Genomic DNA, 24,307 nt, shown 5'->3' with positions numbered 1-24,307 from the left:
ATAAATTAAAAACGTTAATAATAAGCATCGAAATTATGCCCATAATAATTATCTCAATCAGAACAAATTGAACTCCAGTGTATATTCCATCGAGGTTGTGCGCGTGACGGTGCCTTGACGCATTAGATTTTGTTGAAACCTGTCCTACCCGCACTGAACTAATTAAATCATATCTCGACAAACTACGTAAAAGCCATCCGCCAAAACTCCCCCCGAAGGGGAACCCCGGAGAAACCATTGCCGATCCCGTTTCCAGACAGGAGTCGCTCTAGGTCTGTTCTAATATTTACAAAATCCGTATAAAAATGACAGCTCCGAGCGAACCCAGAGCGACTCCGATCCAAAAACGAAACAAGCATATTATTGCTTGAATACAGTTCCCATCAGTTTATGAAAGAGAAAACTTTTCTCTTTTGTTTACTTTTAATATCTGCGATTAGCGAGCAGCGGCTCGTCCGGAATTCCCATTCAAAGTGAATTCCGACAGTCGGCCCGCAATCATATGTTTGTCGAGATATATTTGGCATTATATAAAAATCCTATTGGAAATTTCTCACCCGAATACATGAACGATGCCATAGCACGACACACAATGCCATTCCCATGACAACACATATGCCTTGTAGTTGTAGTGGTATTTACACCAAACAGAATTTATGGCATATTCGTTTTTGACAGTGCACTACACCGGTGTAGTCGGTGCTACACTCATTCAAACTTGGGTGTAATCAGTCTATCTCTTTCTTTGCACTACACCGGTGTAGCACCAAGAAAAAACGAAAACGCCATTAGTAGTGCACACACATTATCATGTTATTTTCTTCACTATTCTTCCACAATCAATACTTTTGCTACACATGAAGGAATTCGATTTTCAATATCGTGAAACTTTTCTAGTGGTAATTTCTCCGATCGACGATGTCACTAAACACTAGCGCAGTCTCAACGCTAATCCACCAAGGCAAAAGATTAACCTCCCATACTAGTCGTATGCAACTCAGTTCCGCCGTAATCACACACACCCAAGATAGTGTTCGATGTAGAAGTTGTAGAGAAACACATTTTAAACAAATTTGCTGAAGATATGCAAGCTCTAGCTTTTGTAATTTTCATTGCACGAGAAAACCAAATATAAGCTTCAGGGTGTTCTGTAACCTTCCGCCAGCTAACAAAGCTAGTAAAACTGTCAAAATTTAAAGAGTGAATAGTGTGACAAAAGTAAAAAGTCAAACGAGCAAAAAGAGTAAAAAGACTACATGATTGAAGATAGTCAAAAATGTCCAAAAAATCGAAATATTCTAAAGAATTTATATTGCCAAAATTTTCGAAAGAGTTTAATGAGTGAAAGGAGTAAAAAGAGTGAAATAAGTGAAAGGAATGAATTAAACGTACAGAATGAAAGGAGTGAAAAAGTGACAAAAATGTAGAGTAAAAAGAGTGAAAAAAACGAACAAAAAGAGTCAATAGAATGAAAAGAATGTGAAAAGAACCAAGAGAGAAAAAAGTAACAAAGTGCATAGCGTGAAAAAATTTAAAAGGGCAAAAAGAGAGCCAAATTCCAGTAAGTTCCAAAATCCAAATGAGTTCCAAAGTTCAAATGAGTTCCAAAATTTAAATGAGTTCCAAAATTCGAATGGGTTACAAAATTAAAATGAGCTCCAAACTTCAAATGAGTTCCAAAATTTAAATGAGTTCCCAATTCCAAATGATTTTCCAATTTCAAATGATTTCCAAAATTCAAATGAGTTACAAAATTCAAACGAGTTCCAAAATTAAAATGAGTTCCAAAAGTAACATGAGTTCCAAAATTAAAATGAGTTCCAAAATTCAAATGCGATTCAAAATTCAAATGAGTTCCAAAACTCAAATGAGTTCTAAAATTCAAATGAGTTTCAAAATTCAAATGACTTTCAAAACTCAAATGAGTTCCAAAATTCAAATGAGTACCAAAAAAAAAATGAGTTCCAAAATTGAAATGAGTTCCAAAATTCGAATGGGTTACAAAATTAAAATGAGCTCCAAACTTCAAATGAGTTCCAAAATTTAAATGAGTTCCTAATTCCAAATGATTTTCCAATTTCAAATGATTTCCAAAATTCAAATGAGTTACAAAATTCAAACGAGTTCCAAAATTAAAATGAGTTCCAAAAGTAACATGAGTTCCAAAATTAAAATGAGTTCCAAAATTCAAATGCGATTCAAAATTCAAATGAGTTCCAAAACTCAAATGAGTTCTAAAATTCAAATGAGTTTCAAAATTCAAATGACTTTCAAAACTCAAATGAGTTCCAAAATTCAAATGAGTACCAAAAAAAAAATGAGTTCCAAAATTGAAATGAGTTCCAAAATTCGAATGGGTTACAAAATTAAAATGAGCTCCAAACTTCAAATGAGTTCCAAAATTTAAATGAGTTCCTAATTCCAAATGATTTTCCAATTTCAAATGATTTCCAAAATTCAAATGAGTTACAAAATTCAAACGAGTTCCAAAATTAAAATGAGTTCCAAAAGTAACATGAGTTCCAAAAATAAAATGAGTTCCAAAATTCAAATGCGGTTCAAAATTCAAATGAGTTTCAAAATCAAATGAGTTCCAAAATTGAAATGAGTTTAAAATTTCAAATAAGTTCAAAAACTCAAATGAGTTCCAAAACTCAAATGAGTTCTAAAATTCAAATGAGTTTCAAAATTCAAATGACTTTCAAAACTCAAATGAGTTCCAAAATTCAAATGAGTTCCAAAATTTTAATGAGTTCCAAAATTCTAATGAGTTCCAAAATTCAAATGAGTTCCAAAATTCGAATTAGTTCTAAAATTCAAATGATTACCAAAATTCAAATGAGTTCCAAAATTCAAATGGGTTCCAAAATTCAAATGAGTTTCAAAATTCAAATGAGTTTCTAAATTCAAATGAGTTTCAAAATTCAAATGAGTTTCAAAATTCAAATGAGTTTCAAAATTCAAATAAGTTCCAAATTTCAAATGAGTTCCAAAATTAAAATGAGTTCCAAACTTCAAATGAGTTCCAAAATTCAAATGAGTTCCAAAATTCAAATGAGCTCCAAAATTCAAAAGAGTCAAAGAGTCAAAGAGAAAACAGAAGCCAGCAGACAGATAAGATTTTTTTGTTTGGGAGTCCCGCTCCAATGTATTCAATCAATTAATTAATAAAATAGCCAATGCAAACAAATACTACGCATTTTATTCCGAGCCGTCGATTATCTAATCATCCAAATAGTGAAAAATAAAATTAGCTACTTAGGCTGACAGTTCACGAAGCCAGCGCATGATACGTGAAATCTTCGTGGGAGAATCTCCTCAATGACTTGACCTATCACATATTCACGTATTGTTATCCGCGTCTCGAACGCGATAAGATAGCTCTTAGGTATAAAACACCGATTGCGCTAATAAATACACCAGGCGCAGTTCGAAGATGGTAAATTACGTTGCTGCAGTAGCCGCCGGGCTACTCTTGTTGAACGCTGCTACAGTCTGCTGGGGACAGTGTAATCCATCCCCAACGACGGCATCCGGGTGGAAGGCTCCCGGGGGTGAGTTAATTGTTTTCATATTGATTTCGACGATAATTGACGGTTATGTCATTCGTTTTAGGGCCTTACTGTTCAGGTCAGTTGATTTTCGAGGACAACTTTGATACGCTCGATAGATCTGTGTGGGAGCACGAAAATACCGTTGGTGGAGGAGGCGTGAGTATTAGTGTGGCTTTGAGTCAAACATGTGTTCTCATTTATTTTTAAATTCAGAACAATGAGTTCCAATGGTACTCCGGAAGCGGTCGTAACTCTTATATAAAGGACGGACATCTTGTTTTGAGGCCTACGCTTACAGCGGAAGAATTTGGAGAAGATTTTCTAACATCTGGTACGATCAATCTATGGGATACAGACGATTTCAACAGGTAATGTTGTTTGTGCACAATTCAAGTGCAAAGGTAATATTTCCATCCATTCCAGGTGCACTGACGCCCCGGACTGGGCAGAGCAAATTCAAGGATGCTACCGCCAGGGTAGTCCCGAATACATTTTAAACCCGATTCGAAGCGCGCGTCTTAGAACGCACAACTCGTTCGGATTTAAATACGGAAGGTTGGAGATTCGTGCTAAACTGCCAGCCGGTGATTGGATTTGGCCAGCATTATGGATGATGCCGAAATATGACGTCTACGGTACCTGGCCTAGATCGGGCGAAATTGACGTTATGGAAGCCCGTGGCAATCGGGAACTCTGGCTGAACGATGAACACATTGGCATACGGCAGGCTTCGGCTTGTTTGCACTTTGGACCCGCCTGGGATTATCGTCACTATTTGTGCAATTCCGACCATCGGGATGGTTTATATTCCTTCTTCTACAACTATCAGCTAATTTGGACGGAACAAGTAATTCAGTTCGCGATCAACGATCAAGTTTATCATACCATCACTCCGTATGAAGGCTTCTGGAGACTGGGAGGATTCAGTTATAATCCATGGCCGGAAGGTCAACTCATGGCACCCTTCGATCAGGAGTTCCACCTTCTAATGAACGTCGCAGTTGGCGGAAACTACTTCCCAGATGGTGCCTGGAATCCACACCCGAAACCATGGTACTACGGACAGTCTACAGCGATGACCAGTTTCTGGAATGCTCGAGGAGATTGGTATAGTACTTGGGGCGAAGAAGCGGCCATGGAGATAGATTATGTGCGTGTTTGGGCTTTGTAAATGACAGATTAAATAGAAACTACTGAAAATAAGCTGATCAAGGTTTTGATTCAATCAAAAAATTTCCATCCGTCTGCCAAAATGAACTTGGTGTTTATCCAATTGATAATCAGTTCAGCGTCGGCTCCGCTACATAGTGATCGGAAATTGACAACCCGTTTATTCCGTTTATAGTTTTAATTTAGTGGTGTAACGTTGCCTTTCTCATTTTAATATTTCCTACAAAAGTAATGTGTAGAACTCGCTTAAACTTTGAAAACTTTTTCCGAGGACCAGAAGAACGAGTCTCATATACTAATCGACTCAGCTCGACAAATTGTGACAGTGTCTGTATGTGTGTATGTTTTTAAGAGGCTGTTTCAAAACACTGGCTTGTGTTGGCACTATATGGGACTCACGACTCACGTTCATGCCTAGCCACCTAAAACACTCCTTAATCCTTTTTCGCACTTCTTCCCCACGGAACTACTTCGAGTTATTACTTCGTGAGGGGGCTTCGTTGTGTTTTCGTCGCACCTCTTCCTTCTGCTCTATCTCGGAGCCTAACTTGGTTCATGAAATGGCTCGACCTTTGAGCCCTGATTTAACTCTCGACTCCTCTCTTGCTTCTTGTCTCCATTTATTACGTTACCATTTTAGCTCTCGTCCCCGTGAGCCGTTTAGATGCTGATTTCATGAGCCATTTAGCCGACCTTATCACAATCGACTCGGATAGTCCCCGATGTTGAACTTACCCTACGATCGATAGTTCCCCGACGGAGGAATTTCTATCGACACCGATACCCGCTCCCAGTTTTATCGAGATCTACTCAGATATTATCCGGCGGTAAACTACTCCACTCCGACTGAGAGTTCCCTGGCAGCTGAATTTCTCTCGGTACCGGTGTTTGTTTCGAACCAATTAGCTATCATCTTTGTCAAGATTTAGTTGGGTAATCAACGCCGGCGAATCTACCCTACTGTGAATTCTACGGCGGTAAATTTCTCCCGATACTAATGTTCGCTTCCGCGAGTCATTTAGCTCCGCGCTTTGAGCCGATTTACTCGATCCCCGGTGGGGGATCTAGCCTACTTAACGGGCCAGCCAGTAGGTGCTGAGGTCCATCCAGCGACTTGGAGTGGAGCGTAACCTCCGGTTCACTGACGCCTCAACGACCCACTGCTAGCTGTTCGACGAAGTCTACTCGGTCTAATCCCCGGGGGTGGATCTAGCCTACATACGAGCTACTCGGTAGGGTGTCGATGTCGGTCCGGCGATTCCTGTGAAGCTTGATGTCCGGTTCACTGGTCCCCCGACTACCCGAATCTGGTGCTACGTCGCGTACTACTCGACTGGTTCCCGGCGGTGGACCTAGTCTACACCGACGGAGAGTTCACCGGCGCCGGAATTTCTCTCGAAACCCGATTTGTAGTTTCATGGCGACTTTCTAGCCGATGGCGCTACTTTGTTAGTCCCTTTGCCACTTCCTCTACACCTCGGAGAGTATACTCGTAACCACTCTGTTAACAGCGTCCCAGCTATGCTCGTCGTGCCACATTTGTTCGACGATATTGTCAACTGTCACACCAGACATACCCTTTCGAACTTCTTTGAACCTGAGACATTCGAATACCACGTGTCTCTTGTGCGTTCACACACTCCGGGCAAAGGGAAGACGAAGCATGTCCAAACCGATGCAAGTATTTCCGGAAGCATCCGTGCCCGGACAAAAACTGCGTCACACTTCCTATACACTCAAGCCGACACATTTGGGATGAGTCGGTGGGTTCACCTTCATTTCTCCGCGTTGTCCCACTCTTGCTGCCACTTAGCCAACGAGTTCGCTCGGACCAGTTTCCCTGCATTACGTGCATTTATCCGCTGGTAACATTCCATGTCCTCAGCTAGAGTGATGCAGATGGGAATCATCCCGGCGATAATGTATACTGCCGAAATGCCCTGTTCAGATTTTCGTAGTTCCGCTTGGTTTTCGGCGCCGCACCCAAGGCAAGAACCCCATATCGGAGTATCGATGACGAAATAGTAGATAGCAGACGTCTCGTTCTGCTTGTTGGACCGCCGAAATTTAACATGATTCTCGCTATTGCGTTTGTTGCTTTCGCCGACTTTTCGCAGGCATAGTCGACGTGGTTGTTGAAGCTCAACCGGTCGATTATCACTCCCAATTGCTTCAGTGCACGCTTCAATGCAATCATGTGCCCTCCGACATCGAGCTGCACCCGCTGAACTTCTCTGCAGTTTCTGACCAACAACACCTCCGTCTTGTGGTGAGCTATTTGCAGCTTGACCCCGTTCATCCAGCTCTCGATCGCTTCTATTGTCTCCGTCACCGACACCTGCACTTCTTCAAGTGTCTCACCCACCGCCGTTAGTGACACGTCGTCCGCGAAATCCACAACTTTCACCTTCCTGGACAGCCGCAGTATTAAGACCCTATTGTACGTCCAGTTCCAAAGAGCTGGACCGAGAGTGGAGCCTCTGCTCTGGAAGTAGCTCTTCAGGATCTGGCATAGATAGCCGGGAACCCTCACTCTGTACAGCGCTGCAGCGATGGCTTCCCAGCTGGCACTGTTAAATGCATTCTTCACATCTATCGCGACCACAGCGCAGTGTCGATCTCCTTTTCGCTTCTGTTTAAATGCATTCTCAGCACTCTCGAGCACGGTCTGAATTACCTGCACTGTCGATACTCATTTGCGAAATCTGAACTAGTTCTTGAACAGTCCGCGCTCGCCCTTTCTTGTATTTCGTTAGCCTGTTGAGGATGATTCATTCCAGGAGTTTTTCGAGTGTATTCAGCAGACATATGGGCCTGTACGAGGCCGTATCGCCCGGTGGCTTCCCTGGCTTTGGCAGCAGCACCTACTTCTGTACCTTCCACATTTCGGGGAAGTTGACTTCACTTAAACACTTCTGTAGCACCATCCTGAACAAGTTCGGATATGCCGGGATCGCAGCTTTTAGCACCACGTTTGGTATTGCATCCGGATCGGGGACTTTTTTTGATTTCAGGCGCTTCGATGCTTCTGCGAGTTCATCGTTAGTCACTTGTCGATTGTCCGTACCAGATAGTTGAATCGTGCTTCGGTAAAAAACCCTCGACGATTATCTTCAGCTTACCCGAGCACATTAGGGCTGGCGTCGTCGAGCACTTTATTGTCGCCATCACGACTCGGTACGCGTTGCCTCAGGGATTGGCGTCTACTTTTCGGCACAGCTCTTTGTGACAATCTGACTCTCCCGCTTTAGAGCGGCCCTAGCTTCCCAAAACACTGCCTTGCGTCTTTCTCTATCTGGCTCCGATATTGCTCTATGAGCCCGCCTTCTTGTTCTGAGAGAAGAAGCGCGTAGCGTACAAAGCGGCTCGATCCACCAGTAAGATGGTTGTCGTCTATTGCGTGGTTCCAGTTTTCGCGTCACAAGCCGCCACAATCCTTCTTGTTAGGTCAACCGCATCCACGTTCTCGGTCCCGCCGCCAAAGTGCCTCATCGAAGATGTTTTTATTGAAGGCTTTCGTCTTCCACTTTCGCTCGTCGGAAATCCTTTTCTGTGCTGCAGCAGGGTTCCATTAACCGATACGGTAGCGAATCGCCTCGTGGTCGCTACCCAAGTAGCAAATCGCAACTAGTTTTAATCGTCTAAGTCCGAACTACGTTACAACGAGGGAACAATAAAGTTATTTTTGTTGCCCTGGTTGAACATAGATAACATCACGGTTATTTCATAACATCTTTTGTCACCAAATGGTCATTTATGTTGCTAGCTAGAATATGTTCATTAATATTCCGAAGTGGTTGGTGATGCTGCAGAGTTTGTTGAAATGTAGTTGCTATTTTGATTTTGTGACATATATTTTGACAATTGCACAGTTGTCAAACACAAAAATTCTGACTGAAAACGTTTCCGTTTACAAAGTTGTAATCATGTTATACGTATGTTTCCGTCACATATCATCATTACGCCTTTCAGCACAAACTCACACGTATTAATAAAATGCTTCCGCAACACGGAATCAACAAGTTCACAACTAATGCTAAGCAAAACGAAAAATAAGTTATATTTTTGTAGGCATTACGTTGCGAAAATTCACCGATAACACTTCATGCGCTCCACTTGATATTATAGAGGCATTGAACTGTACGGTGGCGCCAACTATAATATTTTCGGTGTATTGGAAAGATGTAAAAAAATGGCATGTATGTTATTGCTGATTTGAAATGAAATAATTGAATGCCTCCCGCACAGATTATATTATTGATATATTATTGATTTATATAATAATAATTTTGGTACTAAGAACAGTAGGTAGATCGGAACAAGTATTATCAATTTAAGACAAAACGTATACTTAGTGTACCTCCCAAAAACAATAGAAAAGTTAACGTAATCTTAGGAGTACTCCTATTTAGCAAATTCCTTGTATAAATTGTGAAGTGTCTTTAAATACTAATCCAGAATATGTTAATTTTCGAAAAAGTTTTTGTCATTTTTTGCTGAATGAATGTTTTTCTCAAAAAATGATATTGCTTGCTTGTTGACGCAAAAGGTTTGGAACACCTTTAGTTTCAACAAGCTGGAGTAATAAGTCATTCGGCCGTTGCAACTATCGATTTATGTAAACCATATTGAAAAAGGATAATGTCGATTGACCAGCTGCTCTTGCGCTTCGATGCCATTCGAATTTATGAGGTTATGTAAGTTAAAATTATGGTTAGTTATGGTTTAAAATAATTCCAATTTTAGTGGAAATTGTTCATTTTTATAGTGCCTTGTAATAATATTACCGTGTGCTTCTCATAGGAGTATGACCCAATAGCTCAACTACTGATATTAATGCTACTACTGCGGCAACAAAAAGATTTCGTTGAAATCATTCATGTCAGATGTTTACATTTTTCCGATAAACCGAACATGTTAGTTGGCGCCACCGTACAGTTCGATGCCTGTATAATATGAAGTGTACCGTATGAAGTATGATCGGTAAATTTTCGCAACGTAATGGGAACAAAATTACAACTTAATTATTATTTTGGTGAACTTTAGTTATGAATTGGTCAATTCCGTGTTGCGAATGCCTTTCATCAGTACGTGTGAGTTTGTGATTCAAGGTAGAATGATGATATGTGCCTGATACGTACGTATGACAAGAATACGACTTTGTAACTAGAACGATTTCAGCATGAATAGTATAGTACAGGGTCATATTAAGGAAAGGAATATTTTGGTGTGAACTGAAAATTTCTCAATGGAGACAAACCGTATGCTAGAGAATAGTGGTTCACAAATAAAAATCTTTGCTCATTGATATAAATTTGTTTGAAAAGCGAGCGTCGTTGTATTCACCAAAATCACATCCTTAATTCGGCCCTGAATGGCTTGAAATCCATGTTGTTTATATGCATCATTTCTAATGTATTGGAAATAAAATCTCAACCGACTCGAAAAACTGTATAAAAGTCTACCATTAAGACGATTTATGTCACTAATTTATGATTAATGTGTGTTTACCTTGATTAATATTCTATTTCTAATATGTTTTGTGTTTCTTCATAAAAAAATGTTTTTAAATATTATTGCGAATTTGGTTTCACCAAGAGCGCGTGAAATAATAAGAAGTAGGTTAAAATACCACTCGATAGGCTCTGATCCGCAGTAAAATTTGATACCTCATTGAAAATTTTTGATATGAAGAATGACACTACTGTTCATATTTAAATTATCAACGTACATTTGGACTTGCTTGACATTTTCATTTCCACTGGTAACATAATCTTAACATATTTGTATGAAAATATATTACTTTGCGGTTGCGATTGATAGTTCAGGTGAACGGCAAAAAGGTATGATTAAGAAATCTTGTCGCGACCTACATTCAACATGTTGACAACAATATGATTTCATTTAGCTATATTCGTATCGTTATTGCAACGAAAAGGAAACAAGTTTTTACTGTTTTACTCAATCATAATTATGTTGAAAATCGACCTAAAACTGCGCTTTTTGGGTCGCGCAGGAAGTTAGATGCCAGTCACAACAGCGCTTATTTTTTGTTACCAACTGGTTATGAAATAGTCGATGAAACAAAAATTGCTACTTGGGTATGCGTATACGTTTCTCATATTCTCCAACCAATGTTCGCCGACAATGAAGGACTACAGAATGTGATGTCGATGATATACTCCCTCCCGTCTCTCCGAAATTTATTAACAGAACCTTCATTGAGAGAAGAGTGTACAGTAACATTCCAGGCGGCTAGGGCCGCTTTTCAACGCGAGATGGTGCTTAGTAAGTCCACCTGCTACAAGGAGTTGGGCAGAGAAGTAGACGCTAATCCCTGGGGCAACACTTACCGTGTCGTGATGGCGAAGATCAAGGGCCCAACAACGTCACCTGAAATGTGCGCTGACAAATTGAAAATTATCGCCTACACCTTGCGTTGATGCAGACGGTAGGAATACTGGTGACAATCGAGTCTCCAACGACGAGCTCCTTATAGTGGCGAAAGGGCTGAATGCGAAGAAAGCCCCCGGTCCGGACGATATCTCCAACGCTGCACTTGCAGACCGTGATCCTGGCGTTTCCGGACATGTTCCGGGCTGATCTACAAAAAGGCCTGGACAAAGGCTACTTGCCGGATAGATGGATGATCCAGAAGATAATGTTGCTGCCACAATTTCCCTTGTTGAAGATCCAGCATCGTATCGGCCTGTATACCTGCTGGATACTCTTGGTAAGCTCCTAGAAAGACTCATCCTCATCAGGCTGATTACCTACGCTGAAAGTGAGAACGGACTATCGCAGAGGCAGTTCGGTGGCCGAAAAGGGATATCGACGGTAGGAGTGATCTTCTGAAAAGTTACTTTCACGAACATGGGGCAAAGGTCGATTAGGGTCACGGCGGGGTTCCATACTTGGCTCAACGCTCTGGAATATAATGTAAAACGGAGTATTGATACTGCAACTGCCTAGGGGAGTTGGGATCGTCGGCTTTGAGCAATTTCATGTTTCAAGTTCCGAGATAGATACAGAAAACTAGTGAGCAAAAGATATAGGTGTGACGAAAGCACGACGAGCCCCCTTTGAAGTAATACAATGATGTAGATCCGTGGGGAAGAAGGGCAAAATAAAGTAAGAAGTGTTTCTAGTGGTTAGGCTCGAAAGTGAGTCGTGACTTCCACACAGTTCCAATATACTACAGGCCAGACTTTTGCAGTTTTTTAAACCTTACCTACTATAAAAAAGCAGTATGGCTCCAATGCTAGCAGAACGAGTAAGTTCCAACTTAAGAGAAGAGAGGACAACAGGCTCCTTGCTCTTCTTAATTTTCTCTACTAGTTCCTTCCGAAAATCTAAAAACAATAAGCGGCCATTGTTGCGAGATTCCTTTTACATGCTTTTCACTATCGCTAAAAATAATTTTACCTCAAAGATCGCACCTAAACCAAGAATTCACGTAGCTATACAGTTATTCAATAATATTATCACAGAGAGCAGACCTCCATAATCGAACTAAAATATTTTAAAAGCATGTGTAAACATTTAAATTAATATACAATGAACACTAGCGCCGCCAAACTAATTTATCCCAACTATCCCTCGAATCCATTCCGGAACCGGTTCGAAATCCTGAATGGATTCAGTGTGGAATCTTGCTCAAAGAAAACAACCGATTCCGACTCTATCGGTCGATGCATTTGAGCTAGAATTCATACTGGAAGTCCGAACCGGTTCCGGACTAGTTTGACTGGGTAGAGAAATAACCGCTGTCAATTCAGTCGAACTCAGCAACAAAAAAAAACATGACGACAGTAGCGCACCTGGTTTGGATATCCCAACTACCTTCGAATCCGTTAGAGATTTTTACACAAGTTGAATGCTGAAGATGGATGTCTGTTCTCTGTGATATTATTCAATTTGCAAGAAATATTGATGCCAATGAAAAGTTTACATAATAGATCCAGCAGCACTGTTTTAACCCCTTTGTATTTATTTTGAACGTTCTTGATTGATAAAACGACCGGTTGATAAATGAAGTTCATTTTTGACAATTCTAGACCTTTTATTCAAAACGACATATCTACAATGAGTGGCTCTCTTTGTTTACTTTCTCTTCTGTTAATAATTCGGTCGGTTTAATATTCATCCCTCAACTCTTTGCATAATATGCTAGTCAAAACCACCGTCTTTCGATCTGTACTGTAAAATAAGTGAAAAGTGGTATCCCTAATAAAATATATTATACAAGAACTTTAACTCATATAGTCCAACGATTCCACATATTGTTTGGATGATACCCTGAACAGGTCGTTAGGCTCTTGAATGATAAGATATTTATTAGGGAAGTGACGCCGTAAAAATCGAAAGAGAAAGTCAACAAAGAAAGTCACTCATTGTAGATGTCTTTTTGAAAAAGTGCTCAAGAATTCTCGGTGTTTTTTTACTTTGTCAGTTGCATGAATGCGAGTGCTACGGGTGCTCATCTGTGTCACTCAAACTCACGCAACTTCTATTAAAAAAACACCAAGAATTGTCAAAAGAAGTTCATCCGTCTTATTTTGTGGCGTTATGTCGGTTGGTGTAAAACCTAATTGAGGTTAGGACTGGAACAAATTGGTCCGCGATTGTCTTCTTTTCTCTTAGGTTCTAACATGCGGACACTTAGCTTCATGAGTATTCAATACCTGGGTCCGCTCGAGGTGACGGTTGGTCAACGGAAGAAAAAACGACAACGGCTTAACAGCCAACTGTCAAAATTCTCTTAGAAAGGAAATTCCGGACAAACCGTTACTGGCTAAACACAGTTCATAGCAGTTAATGAAAGAGAATACTTTTCTCTTTTGTTTACTATCAACATCTGTGATTGGCGAGTAACGGTTTGTCCGAAATTTCCTTTCAAAGAGAATTTTGACACTTGGCTTTTAAGCCGTAATCATATGTTTGTCGAGATGTGATCCGTGTGGTGTACAAGGGAAGGGTTGAAGCGGAATAAAAAGGAATAGAAACAAGAAATAGAAACAAAGATAGAGGTTTCATTATTATAACAAATTTGGCCTCCCTGATGATTCGCGATCGGCATAAAGTGGTCTATGTTAGAAAAACTCTAGTAAGAGAACTGCGGAGAGAAAAACAGCATTTTTGGCAACGTATGCCCAGGCATTGTATGGCAACACGTCCAATGTTATAAGGATAGGCAATGTTCGATTGGATTCGTTTTTTGACAGCTAAACGCGAATCCAATCGATCCAAAATGGAGTCTCCGCAGTTCTCTTTCTAGTTTTTCTAGTCTATGTGAACCAGTGTCAGAACATATCAATATTAATTCGTCAAAAGGACGAAAGTGTTTTTTGTAAAAAAAACTTGTTTCGCTCATTAGTCTGCTGCAGATTGGAATTTCATGAAAAATATGCGTTAATGTAAATTGTTACCCTTCGTAGAAGTAATTTCAATGGTTTTCTGCTTTAAAATTACAGTAAATTAAGAGAAACCATCAAAATAAAAGCTTGTTTACAAATGTTATTCGCCCTTTTGCAAATTTAATATGGATATGTTCGCTGTCGTATCAGAATGCATGCATGTAGCTGGCATGACTAGAAGAAATCAAACGAGACACGAAAGACAGTAGATAACAGAAATGCCTGAGTGAGGGGTGTGTATGTGGCGGCATATTATGTATTGGTCGATAAAGAGCTGATAGCTGATCAAAAACTTTGGTGGATTTGAGTTGCAAGAGCAAGATAGAATAGTGAAATGAAAGGGTCCACTTCTTCAATTGATGTTTGTGTGTGTGTGTTTTCGGGCAGAATAGAGGGCCGTGAGCAGGGACGCCATTTGGCCAGATTTATCTGGCACAGCCAGATTTTTTGCAGCTTTCAGACAAAAAGATAAACCTCTCATTCTGACAGATTTTTAAACTATAGAAGTGCTTGCATACACGTTTTGGAAATTTGCGGCATATTTTCCCAAATTTAGTAAACATCGATTGATATGTTTCGATGACTTTGAGGTGGCTGTTAAATGACAGATTTGCGACATTTGTAGTTGATCTGCCAGATATTCTTTGAAAAATAGTGGCAACCCTGACCGTGAGAAGCGCGTTCGTGTTTCAGTTATTCGAGGACCGTTGATGGAAGAACACACTATTGGAGGGCGATTTTTTGTCTGTTTCTTTGGTCACGGATACGACAATCCGGACCCCATGACCCTCCCACCGGATCAGCCCCTGTTGTACGATGCTTAACATGTGTGCTAACTTCGCGCGTGAGTTCGATCAGACTTGGTTACAGTAATCATAGCTATCAGTATTGAAAGATGTAATATTAGTGATGATCGCTTCCTATGGCAATGTAAATTCTGCCTCCGGGTTTAGGTTGTCGATTTTCAGTAATGTTGGGTAATGTTTCTGTTTTAAAACGGCCAAAATATGCAGAATGGGCTCCGTCCCAAAAAGTAGGGTGACCATACGTCCTGGTTTCCCAGGACATCTCCTGGTTTTTCACTTACTGTTCTAGTGTCCTGGGAAGTCGAGGAAAACGCTTGATTTGTCCTGGTTTTTGTCTTGTAAGCCTAAATCAGTTTTCTTCATTGGGTCTTCGCTTTATTTCCTCTGGTTCAGATCGCCGTTACGACCGATCGCAACCATAACTAGAACGAATACGACAAACAAAGTTTTATACATTCAAATCACTCAATTGTACCATCCGATGTCTTTTTAATCTCACAATTTTCTTCTCTAACGTAGAAAAGAATCGAGGCGTTCTTGTGTGCATAGCACATGATTGACTTGTAGTCCATTTGCAAGGAAATTCGGCAGCCGTACAAATCGAAATTATTCCATTTGTGGTCCAAACTCTGGCCGCTATCAATGGCGTTGAAACAATGATTACCAGAGCTTCTTCTCGGCTTAAATCGTCTTTCAATCCGGGACTCGACGAATTGTTTTGGGTTCCCTAGAGAAGACAAATCGAAGTTTTGGTAACTTTGCATCTGCTTTATGTTTTCTTTCCAGGGGCATTTTTTCGTCTTATTGGAAATCCGCTAACATTTTCCCTATCCATTAAAAATGGAAATGACGAAACATCAATAACTATCCTGGTATAAATTCATTGGGTGTTCTCTCTAGCCGGTAATTATGAAACCACTTCAGGGTTATTGCAAACAGTGCCTAATCCACGTTCGCGCTCAATCGAATATTATTTACACCAACCTCTCCGCTGTTTTTCATTTAAAAATCAATGAAATGGAGAAATTTGTAATTAACGGTTGTTTTTGCAACTGTTTCGATTCTAGCTCTCAGATCGAGATATAATGATTGATATTGGAGATTGCCAGCAACTTTTTTTTAAGTCAGGAATAGCGTAGGGAAGCTACTTGCGACCGTTTATGTTTCTGCTTTACTTCAATGACATGTGTTTAGTGCTGATAACTCCCCGCCGGTCCTGCACAGATGATTTCAAAATATTACGTTTCATCTGCTGAATTCTTCATGGTTGGCAATTTTCTCAACATCATATAGCCTTCGCTGATGGCTATCGCTTGAGCTTGAGCTTATGCGACCACCCCTGGCTGCTACTCCGTTATCGATCTGGACTAGCTGAAGTTGCACAGGGAATCAGTAGATAATTCTGCTTGGAAGTAGCGAAAAATCTTTCAATGTGCAACTCCTGGTAATACTAAAGTGTTTATTGATCAATACCGGCACCGGCAAGGCCCAAACGTAGATCGCGGAAGGAAAGGGAAGGAATTGTTAGTCCGATACTTGCTTTTGCTAGAGGCCGTATATACTACTGCGCACTCCACAAGTATCACGGGAGGAGGATATTTGTTAGTAAGTATAGAAAGTTGGATTCTACTTCTTCTTTACCGATGCCAGAGAGGTGACTCCACTATCTGGACGAGATATTGATCCATCAACTCATGGACCGGGGACCAACGGGCTTAACTTCCCTTCCGAAGGAAGACGTGACCACAGATTTTTTCACCTCAGAAAAATCTCGACGACCTCGGCTGGAATTGAACCCAGGCAAACTGGAATGAGTGGGGGTCACATTTACCACTCAACCACCGGCGCCGTCATGTAGCCTTCGCCGATGGCTATCAAGCAAGAACTGCGTGTGTGTAAATCCGAAAAAAGAGTTTGGTGATTCTCATGAGAGACTTTGTTGAGTTCAACCATGGTGGGCAAACCCACTGGGTCTGGCGGAATGCACAATTCTGTCATCGCACTAGAGGCAGCTCAGTGACGGTCTACCTAATGTGTCATTTTATATAGGAAGAGGCAAAAGTGCAAATCACGTTCTTTCGAGCTCAGTCAATGTGCGGTAAAATATTATTCTAAATTAAAACTTATATACTAAAATATCACAGAAGTAAATCACAGATATAGGAAAATTATCACAGTTCGATTAGTTTATCACAGAAATATATTAATTTGCTTTTCATGTGAGTATACAGATTAAATTCTACAATATGTTACAAGTTAACCTAAAATAAAATGAAATTATAGGAACAGTAAGTGGAATCGGTACTAAAAGCAGCCGATTCAAATACCTGAACTTGTTACATTATCAAGGTAAAATATGAATTATTAAGACTAAATCTAAACATATATTGATGCCATAAACATATATTGATCTGTGCAGATTAGCCACCATTCACACTGCTGCGATTTATGTTGCTAGGGCTAGCACGAGGTGATTAAAGAAAAACCAAACAATGTAATACAAGAATTATATTATATTTATAAACACACACTAATAAATTAAACATTTACAGTTTCAAGCTGCTACAATCAAAAGCTGCTGTGAGAAAGGTTTTGTCTGGAAATCCGAACAAACTTGAAAATTGTTTGATCGCGGATCTAACCTCAAAATGGCCGAAAGCACAGCTCCAGCGGAAGGAAACAACCAGAACTGTTCGTTCTGCGAGGATGTTGACGGGGTGGACGACATGGTCCAATGCGACGTTTGTGACCTGTGGGCTCATTACCGGTGTGCCGGTGTGACGGAAGCGGTCAAAAATGAAAGCTGGAGTTGCTCGAAGTGTAGCATTCAACTACAGGTACCAAAACCTGGTAGGAAGGCACCCGTGAAGAAGGGGCCGCCTAGAAAAACAGGTACAAAGAGCGACGCCGGGTCCGATATCAGCAAAGGAAGCGCACAAGGGTCTAATGTTGAATCTTCGCTCCAACAATTGTATCTAGAGCAGGAAGCTAAAGAGAAGGAATTGGAGGAGCAAAAATTATTTTATGAGAGGCGCTTAGAGATAGAGCGTTCCTTTCTGCAGCGAAAGCGGGCGCAACAACAAGATATGTTGCTTAAGGAGAGGCAACTATTGGAGAAACGTCTGTCCGACGAACGGGAATTTTTAGAACGGCAGCAGGCACTCCGGACCCAATTCCGGCACATGAAACTAGAGCTATCCCGTCAATTCGAGGGTACGGATGATGAAGTAGACGAGGAAAGTCCGGAAGGTGCGGCTGATAAAGTCCAGCAGTGGATGAAATCCAACCGGCAGGATCCTCGAGGTGCGTATCCGAAGCAGCAAGAGAGAGTTACTACATCTTCATCGGGCGACAGAGAGGCCATCGAAGATGAGGATAAGGCGGAAAAGCTAAAGCGAGACAGTCTAGTCGGAAATGTCATCGGTGCACGTTCGGTTGCCACAAAAGGCAACACAATACAAAGCAAAACAGGATCGAGCAGCGCAAACAATCGATTATTAGAACAGGTTATTCTCCAACGCCCATTGAAAGGATCTGTATCTTTTGCACATGAGCAGAATCCTCACGTGGAGACGGATTTCGAGGGAGAGGAAATAGATCCGTTGTACGATGCAGACTGGACGGAGGAGGAAGAAGCAACCATTCGTAATATATTAAACCGTCGAAGGCAAAACAGGTCGGGGTTGTTACAGAGTAATCCGTCACCAACCCGTGGTCCAACTCAAGCGCAGTTAGCTGCACGACAAGCTGCTTCGAGGCATTTGCCAATCTTCAAAGGTGAGCCAGAGGTGTGGCCGCTTTTTATAAGCTGCTTTGAATACACGACAGCAGCTTGCGGTTACACAAATACTGATAACCTGAAGAGACTTCAGGATAGTCTACAGGGTTTTGCGAAAGAAGCCGTCCAAAGCCGCCTTTTATTACCCGAGTCCGTGCCAGAGGTCGTAGAGGACCTGCGCAAATTATTCGGAAATCCCGAAAAGCTACTCAAAACTCTGGTAGCGAAAGTTCGGAACGCTCAAGCCCCTAGACTGGACAAGTTAGAGACATTTCTTTATTTCGGGATCACCGTCAAGCAATTATGCGACCACCTCGAAGCAGCCGGATTGCGAGATCACTTGAGTAACCCTATGCTTGTACAGGAGTTGGTTAGCAAGTTGCCTCCTTCGTACAAACTTGACTGGGTACGATTCAAGCGAGGCAGGTGTGGAACTCCGCTCAGAATATTCACGGACTTTACAAACGAAATCGTTTCCGAAGTTTCGGAAGTAACTGAGTTTACCGGAACTGAACAACATACGTTAAGAGAGCCAATGAGAAGCAGTAAACCAAAAAGAAATGAATATCTGCACGCTCATACAACGCATGGCGGACAGTCTGGAGGGATGCTGCACCCGGCACAGCAAAAAAGCAAGAAGTCGTGTGTCGTATGCAAAAGAACCGACCACAAGTTGCGATTTTGTGACGACTTCGTTAAGTTGGGCCTGCGAGATCGGGCTAAGGTTGTGGAGAAACACAAACTCTGTCCAGTTTGTCTTAACGACCATGGCAACGCACGGTGCACGTTCAACGTCAAATGTAATGTAAACAACTGTAGAGGTGGTCATCACCCGCTACTTCATCGTGCCGAAGAAGTCATTCAGGTCGCACGCGTTGAATTGAATACTCACGAATGTCAAGCTTCCATTCTATTCCGGATGATTCCGATAACCCTTTATTACGGGGAAAACTCGGTTGATTCCATCGCCTTTCTAGACGAAGGCGCATCCACAACGTTGGTAGAAAGCACTATAACTGATAGACTCAACGCAGAAGGAATACCGGAACCACTAGTCGTCGTGTGGACGGCCAACATGAAACGTCATGAAGATCAGTCCAGGAGAGTAAATCTATCGATCTCGTCAAGGGGAAGCGACATTAGGCATCAGCTAGCAGAGGCGCGTACCGTTACAGATCTGGTATTACCGCAGCAAAGTATCAACTTTAAGGAAATGGCGAAACGTTTCAAGCATTTGCGCGGTTTGCCAGTGATCGACTACAATAAAGATACGCCGAGGGTGCTAATCGGATTGGACAATCTGCATTTGTTTGCGCCGTTAGAATCTAGAGTTGGAGGCCCTGGTGAACCGATCGCAGTGCGCTCAACCCTTGGATGGACAGTGTATGGAGTAACCCGACAAAAAATATCGCCCCGCGTTTTCGTCAGCCACCATTCAATCCAACCTGTGAGTAACGAGGAACTACACGAGATGCTAGGTACACAATACCGCTTGGAGGAGTCCTGTACGCCTGTTGTTCCCCTACTGGAATCTAACGAGGATCAGCGAGCACGAGAGGTTTTGGAGAAAACGACAATCAGAATAGGGGATCGCTTCGAAACCGGTCTGATCTGGAAAGAGGATTATACAACATTTCCCGATAGCTACCCGATGGCAATGAAACGATTGAAGGCGCTAGAACGTCGACTTGCCAAAAATCCGGAGCTACAACGGAATGTGTTCCAGCAGATCGTGGAGTATCAGCAGAAGGGGTACTGCCATAAAGCATCGAAAATAGAGCTTGGTAATGCAGATGCGAATAGGGTATGGTATTTACCATTAAATGTAGTTCTTAATCCCAAGAAACCGGGCAAAATCCGCCTAGTTTGGGACGCAGCGGCGACTGTCGACGGAGTATCTTTGAACTCCCGCTTGCTTAAAGGCCCCGATCTATTAACCTCACTCCCTTCTGTAATTTGCAAATTCCGGGAAAGGGCCATCGCATTTGGTGGTGACGTACGCGAAATGTACCACCAACTGCGTATACGTGAAGCAGACAAATCGGCACAAAGATTCCTCTTCCGATTCGACCCCGAGAAGTCCCCCGATGTGTACGTGATGGACGTAGCTACCTTCGGGTCCACTAGCTCTCCATGCTCGGCACAATTCATTAAAAATCGCAATGCCGAGGAATATGCAATACAGTTTCCGGATGCGGCAAGAGCGATTATTGATCGACATTATGTCGACGACTATTACGATAGTCTCGACACCGAAGATGAAGCGGTGCGACGAGCTAAGGAAGTCCGTTACATTCACTCGAAAGCCGGCTTTGAAATCCGGAATTGGGCATCGAATTCAACAGATGTTCTGAGCAAGCTCGGAGAATCCAATGTCGATAAGCTGGTACATTTTAGTCAAGATAAAACCACCGATCAAGAACGAGTTTTGGGTTTAATCTGGGATACAGTCCAGGATGTTTTGTCCTTTTCGGTCCCGTTTCAGACGGATATGATGCACCAGGAAGAGCGACCAACTAAAAGGCAGGTTCTCAGTGCGGTCATGTCGCTGTTTGACCCTTTGGGCCTCTTAGCACCCTTTACAGTTTTGGGCAAGATGTTAATTCAAGACCTTTGGAGGACCGGATGCGAGTGGGACGAGCTAATCGACGATGAGTCATATACTAAATGGCGACAGTGGACGGAAATGCTACCTGAAATAGAACGAGTACGAGTTCCCAGGTCTTATTTTGGGAATGTTCACTCAGACGACTACGGGCAAATTCAATTACACGTATTTTGCGACGCTGGGGAGAATGCTTACGGTTGCGCTGGTTATCTACGGATCGTCGTCAACGAAGAAGTAAAATGCTCCTTAGTTATGGCCCGATCCAAAATTGCTCCGCTAAAACAGTTAACGATTCCGCGACTGGAACTGCAGGCCGCAGTGCTAGCAGCACGGATGGTGAAGACACTCCAGTTAAACCATTCACTCGAGATTAATCGAGTATTCATTTGGAGCGACTCGCAAACTGTGTTGTCGTGGATTCGATCCGACCAACGTAAATATAAACAGTTCGTCGGTTTTAGGATTGGGGAGATTCTGAGCTTGTCGTGTCTTGCGGACTGGAGATGGTTACCGTCGAAATTAAACACCGCTGATTGTTTAACGAAATGGGGGCGCAAACCCTCGCTGGAATCAGGAAGTCCATGGTTCAATGGACACGATTTCATTCATAAATCGCCAGATTCATGGCCACAACAAGTTCTACCGCCAGCAAATACGTTAACGGAGATGAGAGCCACGTTTTTGTTTCATCACATAGTATTGACCGAGCAGTTCATGGATGTCAGCAGAGTCTCTAAATGGAACATACTTGTGCGAACAGTGACCTGTCTGTTTAGATTCGTTTCTAATTGTAGACGTAAAGGCCGTGGACAGCCCATCGAGAGCCTAAAGCCGACAGAAGTTCAGGCAAAACGAATTGTGACGAACTTGTCTGCAGTGAGAGTTCCAATACGCCAAGCAGAATTCAAAAAAGCCGAAGAGGTGCTGTTCAAAATGGCACAGAGCGAGGCGTTCGGAGACGAAATAAAAACAATTCGCAGAAATCAGGAATCAGATCGTAGTCAATGGATTACTCTGGAGAACTCGAGTGTACTACGCGGAATGACGCTTCTTCTTGATGATTCCGGAGTCCTACGGTTGGAAGGCCGTAGTGCAAATGCGGAGTTTCTACCATTTGACCTGCGTTTCCCGATTATACTGCCGAAGGCCAACGGAGTTACAGAAAAGTTAGTCCAGTATTTTCATGAAAGGTTCGGTCATGCTTTCAGAGAGACGGTGAAGAACGAACTCAAGCAAAGATTCTTGATACCAAAGATAAGTTCCTTGATCGCTAAGGTTGAAAAGCAATGTGTTTGGTGTAAAATTCATAAGAACCGTCCACACACGCCAAGAATGGCGGCACTTCCAGTACAACGATTAACTCCATTTCAACGGCCTTTCACCTATGTAGGCGTTGATTATCTGGGCCCGGTGGATGTAACCGTAGGACGACGCACAGAAAAACGGTGGGTCGTGGTCTTCACATGCCTTGTAGTGCGAGCCATTCATCTCGAGGTAGCTCACAACCTTACTGGTCAGTCTTGTGTCATGGCCATCCGACGCTTTATATGTCGCCGAGGACCAGCAGCGGAGTATTTCTCAGATAATGGAACGAATCTACGATCGGCTAGTAAAGAGATGCTACAACAGTTTCAGGAAATCAAGGACGAGTGCGCAGAAGAGTTCACAAATGCCAGAACTAAGTGGCACTTCAATCCGCCCGCCACGCCACACATGGGAGGCGTGTGGGAGCGTATGGTACGAACGGTTAAAGAGGTGATGAGTGTATTGAACGACGGCCGCAGACTCAACGACGAAATTTTATTGACTTCACTTTCCGAGGCAGAAGATATGATAAACAGCCGTCCTCTTACGTTCGCCCCACAGGAATCGTCTGTAGCAGCTCTATCCCCAAATATGTTTCTACGAGGAGTAGCACCTAACGAACCACAGGATGTTATAACGCCGACGAATGTGGGTCAGGCACTTCGGGACTCCTACAAACGTTCTCAACAACTGGCAGATAACATGTGGCGGCGCTGGATAAAGGAGTATATTCCGAGTATCAACCAAAGAAACAAATGGTTTGGAGAATCCAAGGCTTTGCAAAAGGGAGATCTAGTCTACGTTGTGGAAGGTGAACGTCGCAAGGTATGGATACGCGGGATCGTCGAAGAATTAATCGTGTCTAGCGATGGAAGAGTACGGCAGGCCATGGTAAGGACCAACGGCGGGCTATTTAGACGTGCAACCGCCAACCTAGCGGTATTGGAGATAAATGAGGGTAACACTGATCCGGTGGCTGGTTCCGAACCAGGATTACAGGTCGGGGAATTGTTGAGTTCAACCATGGTGGGCAAACCCACTGGGTCTGGCGGAATGCACAATTCTGTCATCGCACTAGAGGCAGCTCAGTGACGGTCTACCTAATGTGTCATTTTATATAGGAAGAGGCAAAAGTGCAAATCACGTTCTTTCGAGCTCAGTCAATGTGCGGTAAAATATTATTCTAAATTAAAACTTATATACTAAAATATCACAGAAGTAAATCACAGATATAGGAAAATTATCACAGTTCGATTAGTTTATCACAGAAATATATTAATTTGCTTTTCATGTGAGTATACAGATTAAATTCTACAATATGTTACAAGTTAACCTAAAATAAAATGAAATTATAGGAACAGTAAGTGGAATCGGTACTAAAAGCAGCCGATTCAAATACCTGAACTTGTTACATTATCAAGGTAAAATATGAATTATTAAGACTAAATCTAAACATATATTGATGCCATAAACATATATTGATCTGTGCAGATTAGCTACCATTCACACTGCTGCGATTTATGTTGCTAGGGCTAGCACGAGGTGATTAAAGAAAAACCAAACAATGTAATACAAGAATTATATTATATTTATAAACACACACTAATAAATTAAACATTTACAGTTTCAAGCTGCTACAATCAAAAGCTGCTGTGAGAAAGGTTTTGTCT

The 24,307-nt window shown here is 42.0% G+C and overlaps 2 protein-coding genes across 2 annotated transcripts; both read left to right on the top strand.

The window, feature by feature from the left end:
- The first annotated feature begins 3,419 nt into the window (after positions 1-3,419).
- LOC131695606 (beta-1,3-glucan-binding protein-like) lies at positions 3,420-4,757 on the top strand. Its single transcript, XM_058984136.1, has 4 exons — positions 3,420-3,554; positions 3,616-3,710; positions 3,768-3,922; positions 3,978-4,757. Exons 1-4 carry the CDS (start codon positions 3,437-3,439, stop codon positions 4,723-4,725), a joined length of 1,116 nt encoding a protein of 371 aa, XP_058840119.1. The 5' UTR covers positions 3,420-3,436; the 3' UTR covers positions 4,726-4,757.
- A 12,629-nt stretch (positions 4,758-17,386) lies between these two features.
- LOC131695595 (uncharacterized) lies at positions 17,387-23,729 on the top strand. The gene is made up of 2 exons (XM_058984123.1): positions 17,387-17,440; positions 17,499-23,729. Exon 2 carries the CDS (start codon positions 17,595-17,597, stop codon positions 23,727-23,729), a length of 6,135 nt encoding a protein of 2,044 aa, XP_058840106.1. The 5' UTR covers positions 17,387-17,440; positions 17,499-17,594.
- Positions 23,730-24,307: the final 578 nt, after the last annotated feature.

The sequence above is a fragment of the Topomyia yanbarensis genome, unplaced genomic scaffold, assembly GCF_030247195.1.
Source record: "Topomyia yanbarensis strain Yona2022 unplaced genomic scaffold, ASM3024719v1 HiC_scaffold_47, whole genome shotgun sequence".
NCBI lineage: Eukaryota > Metazoa > Arthropoda > Insecta > Diptera > Culicidae > Topomyia > Topomyia yanbarensis.
The sequence above is the reverse complement of the archived record's forward strand: the minus strand, read 5'-3'. Positions and strand labels throughout refer to the sequence as shown.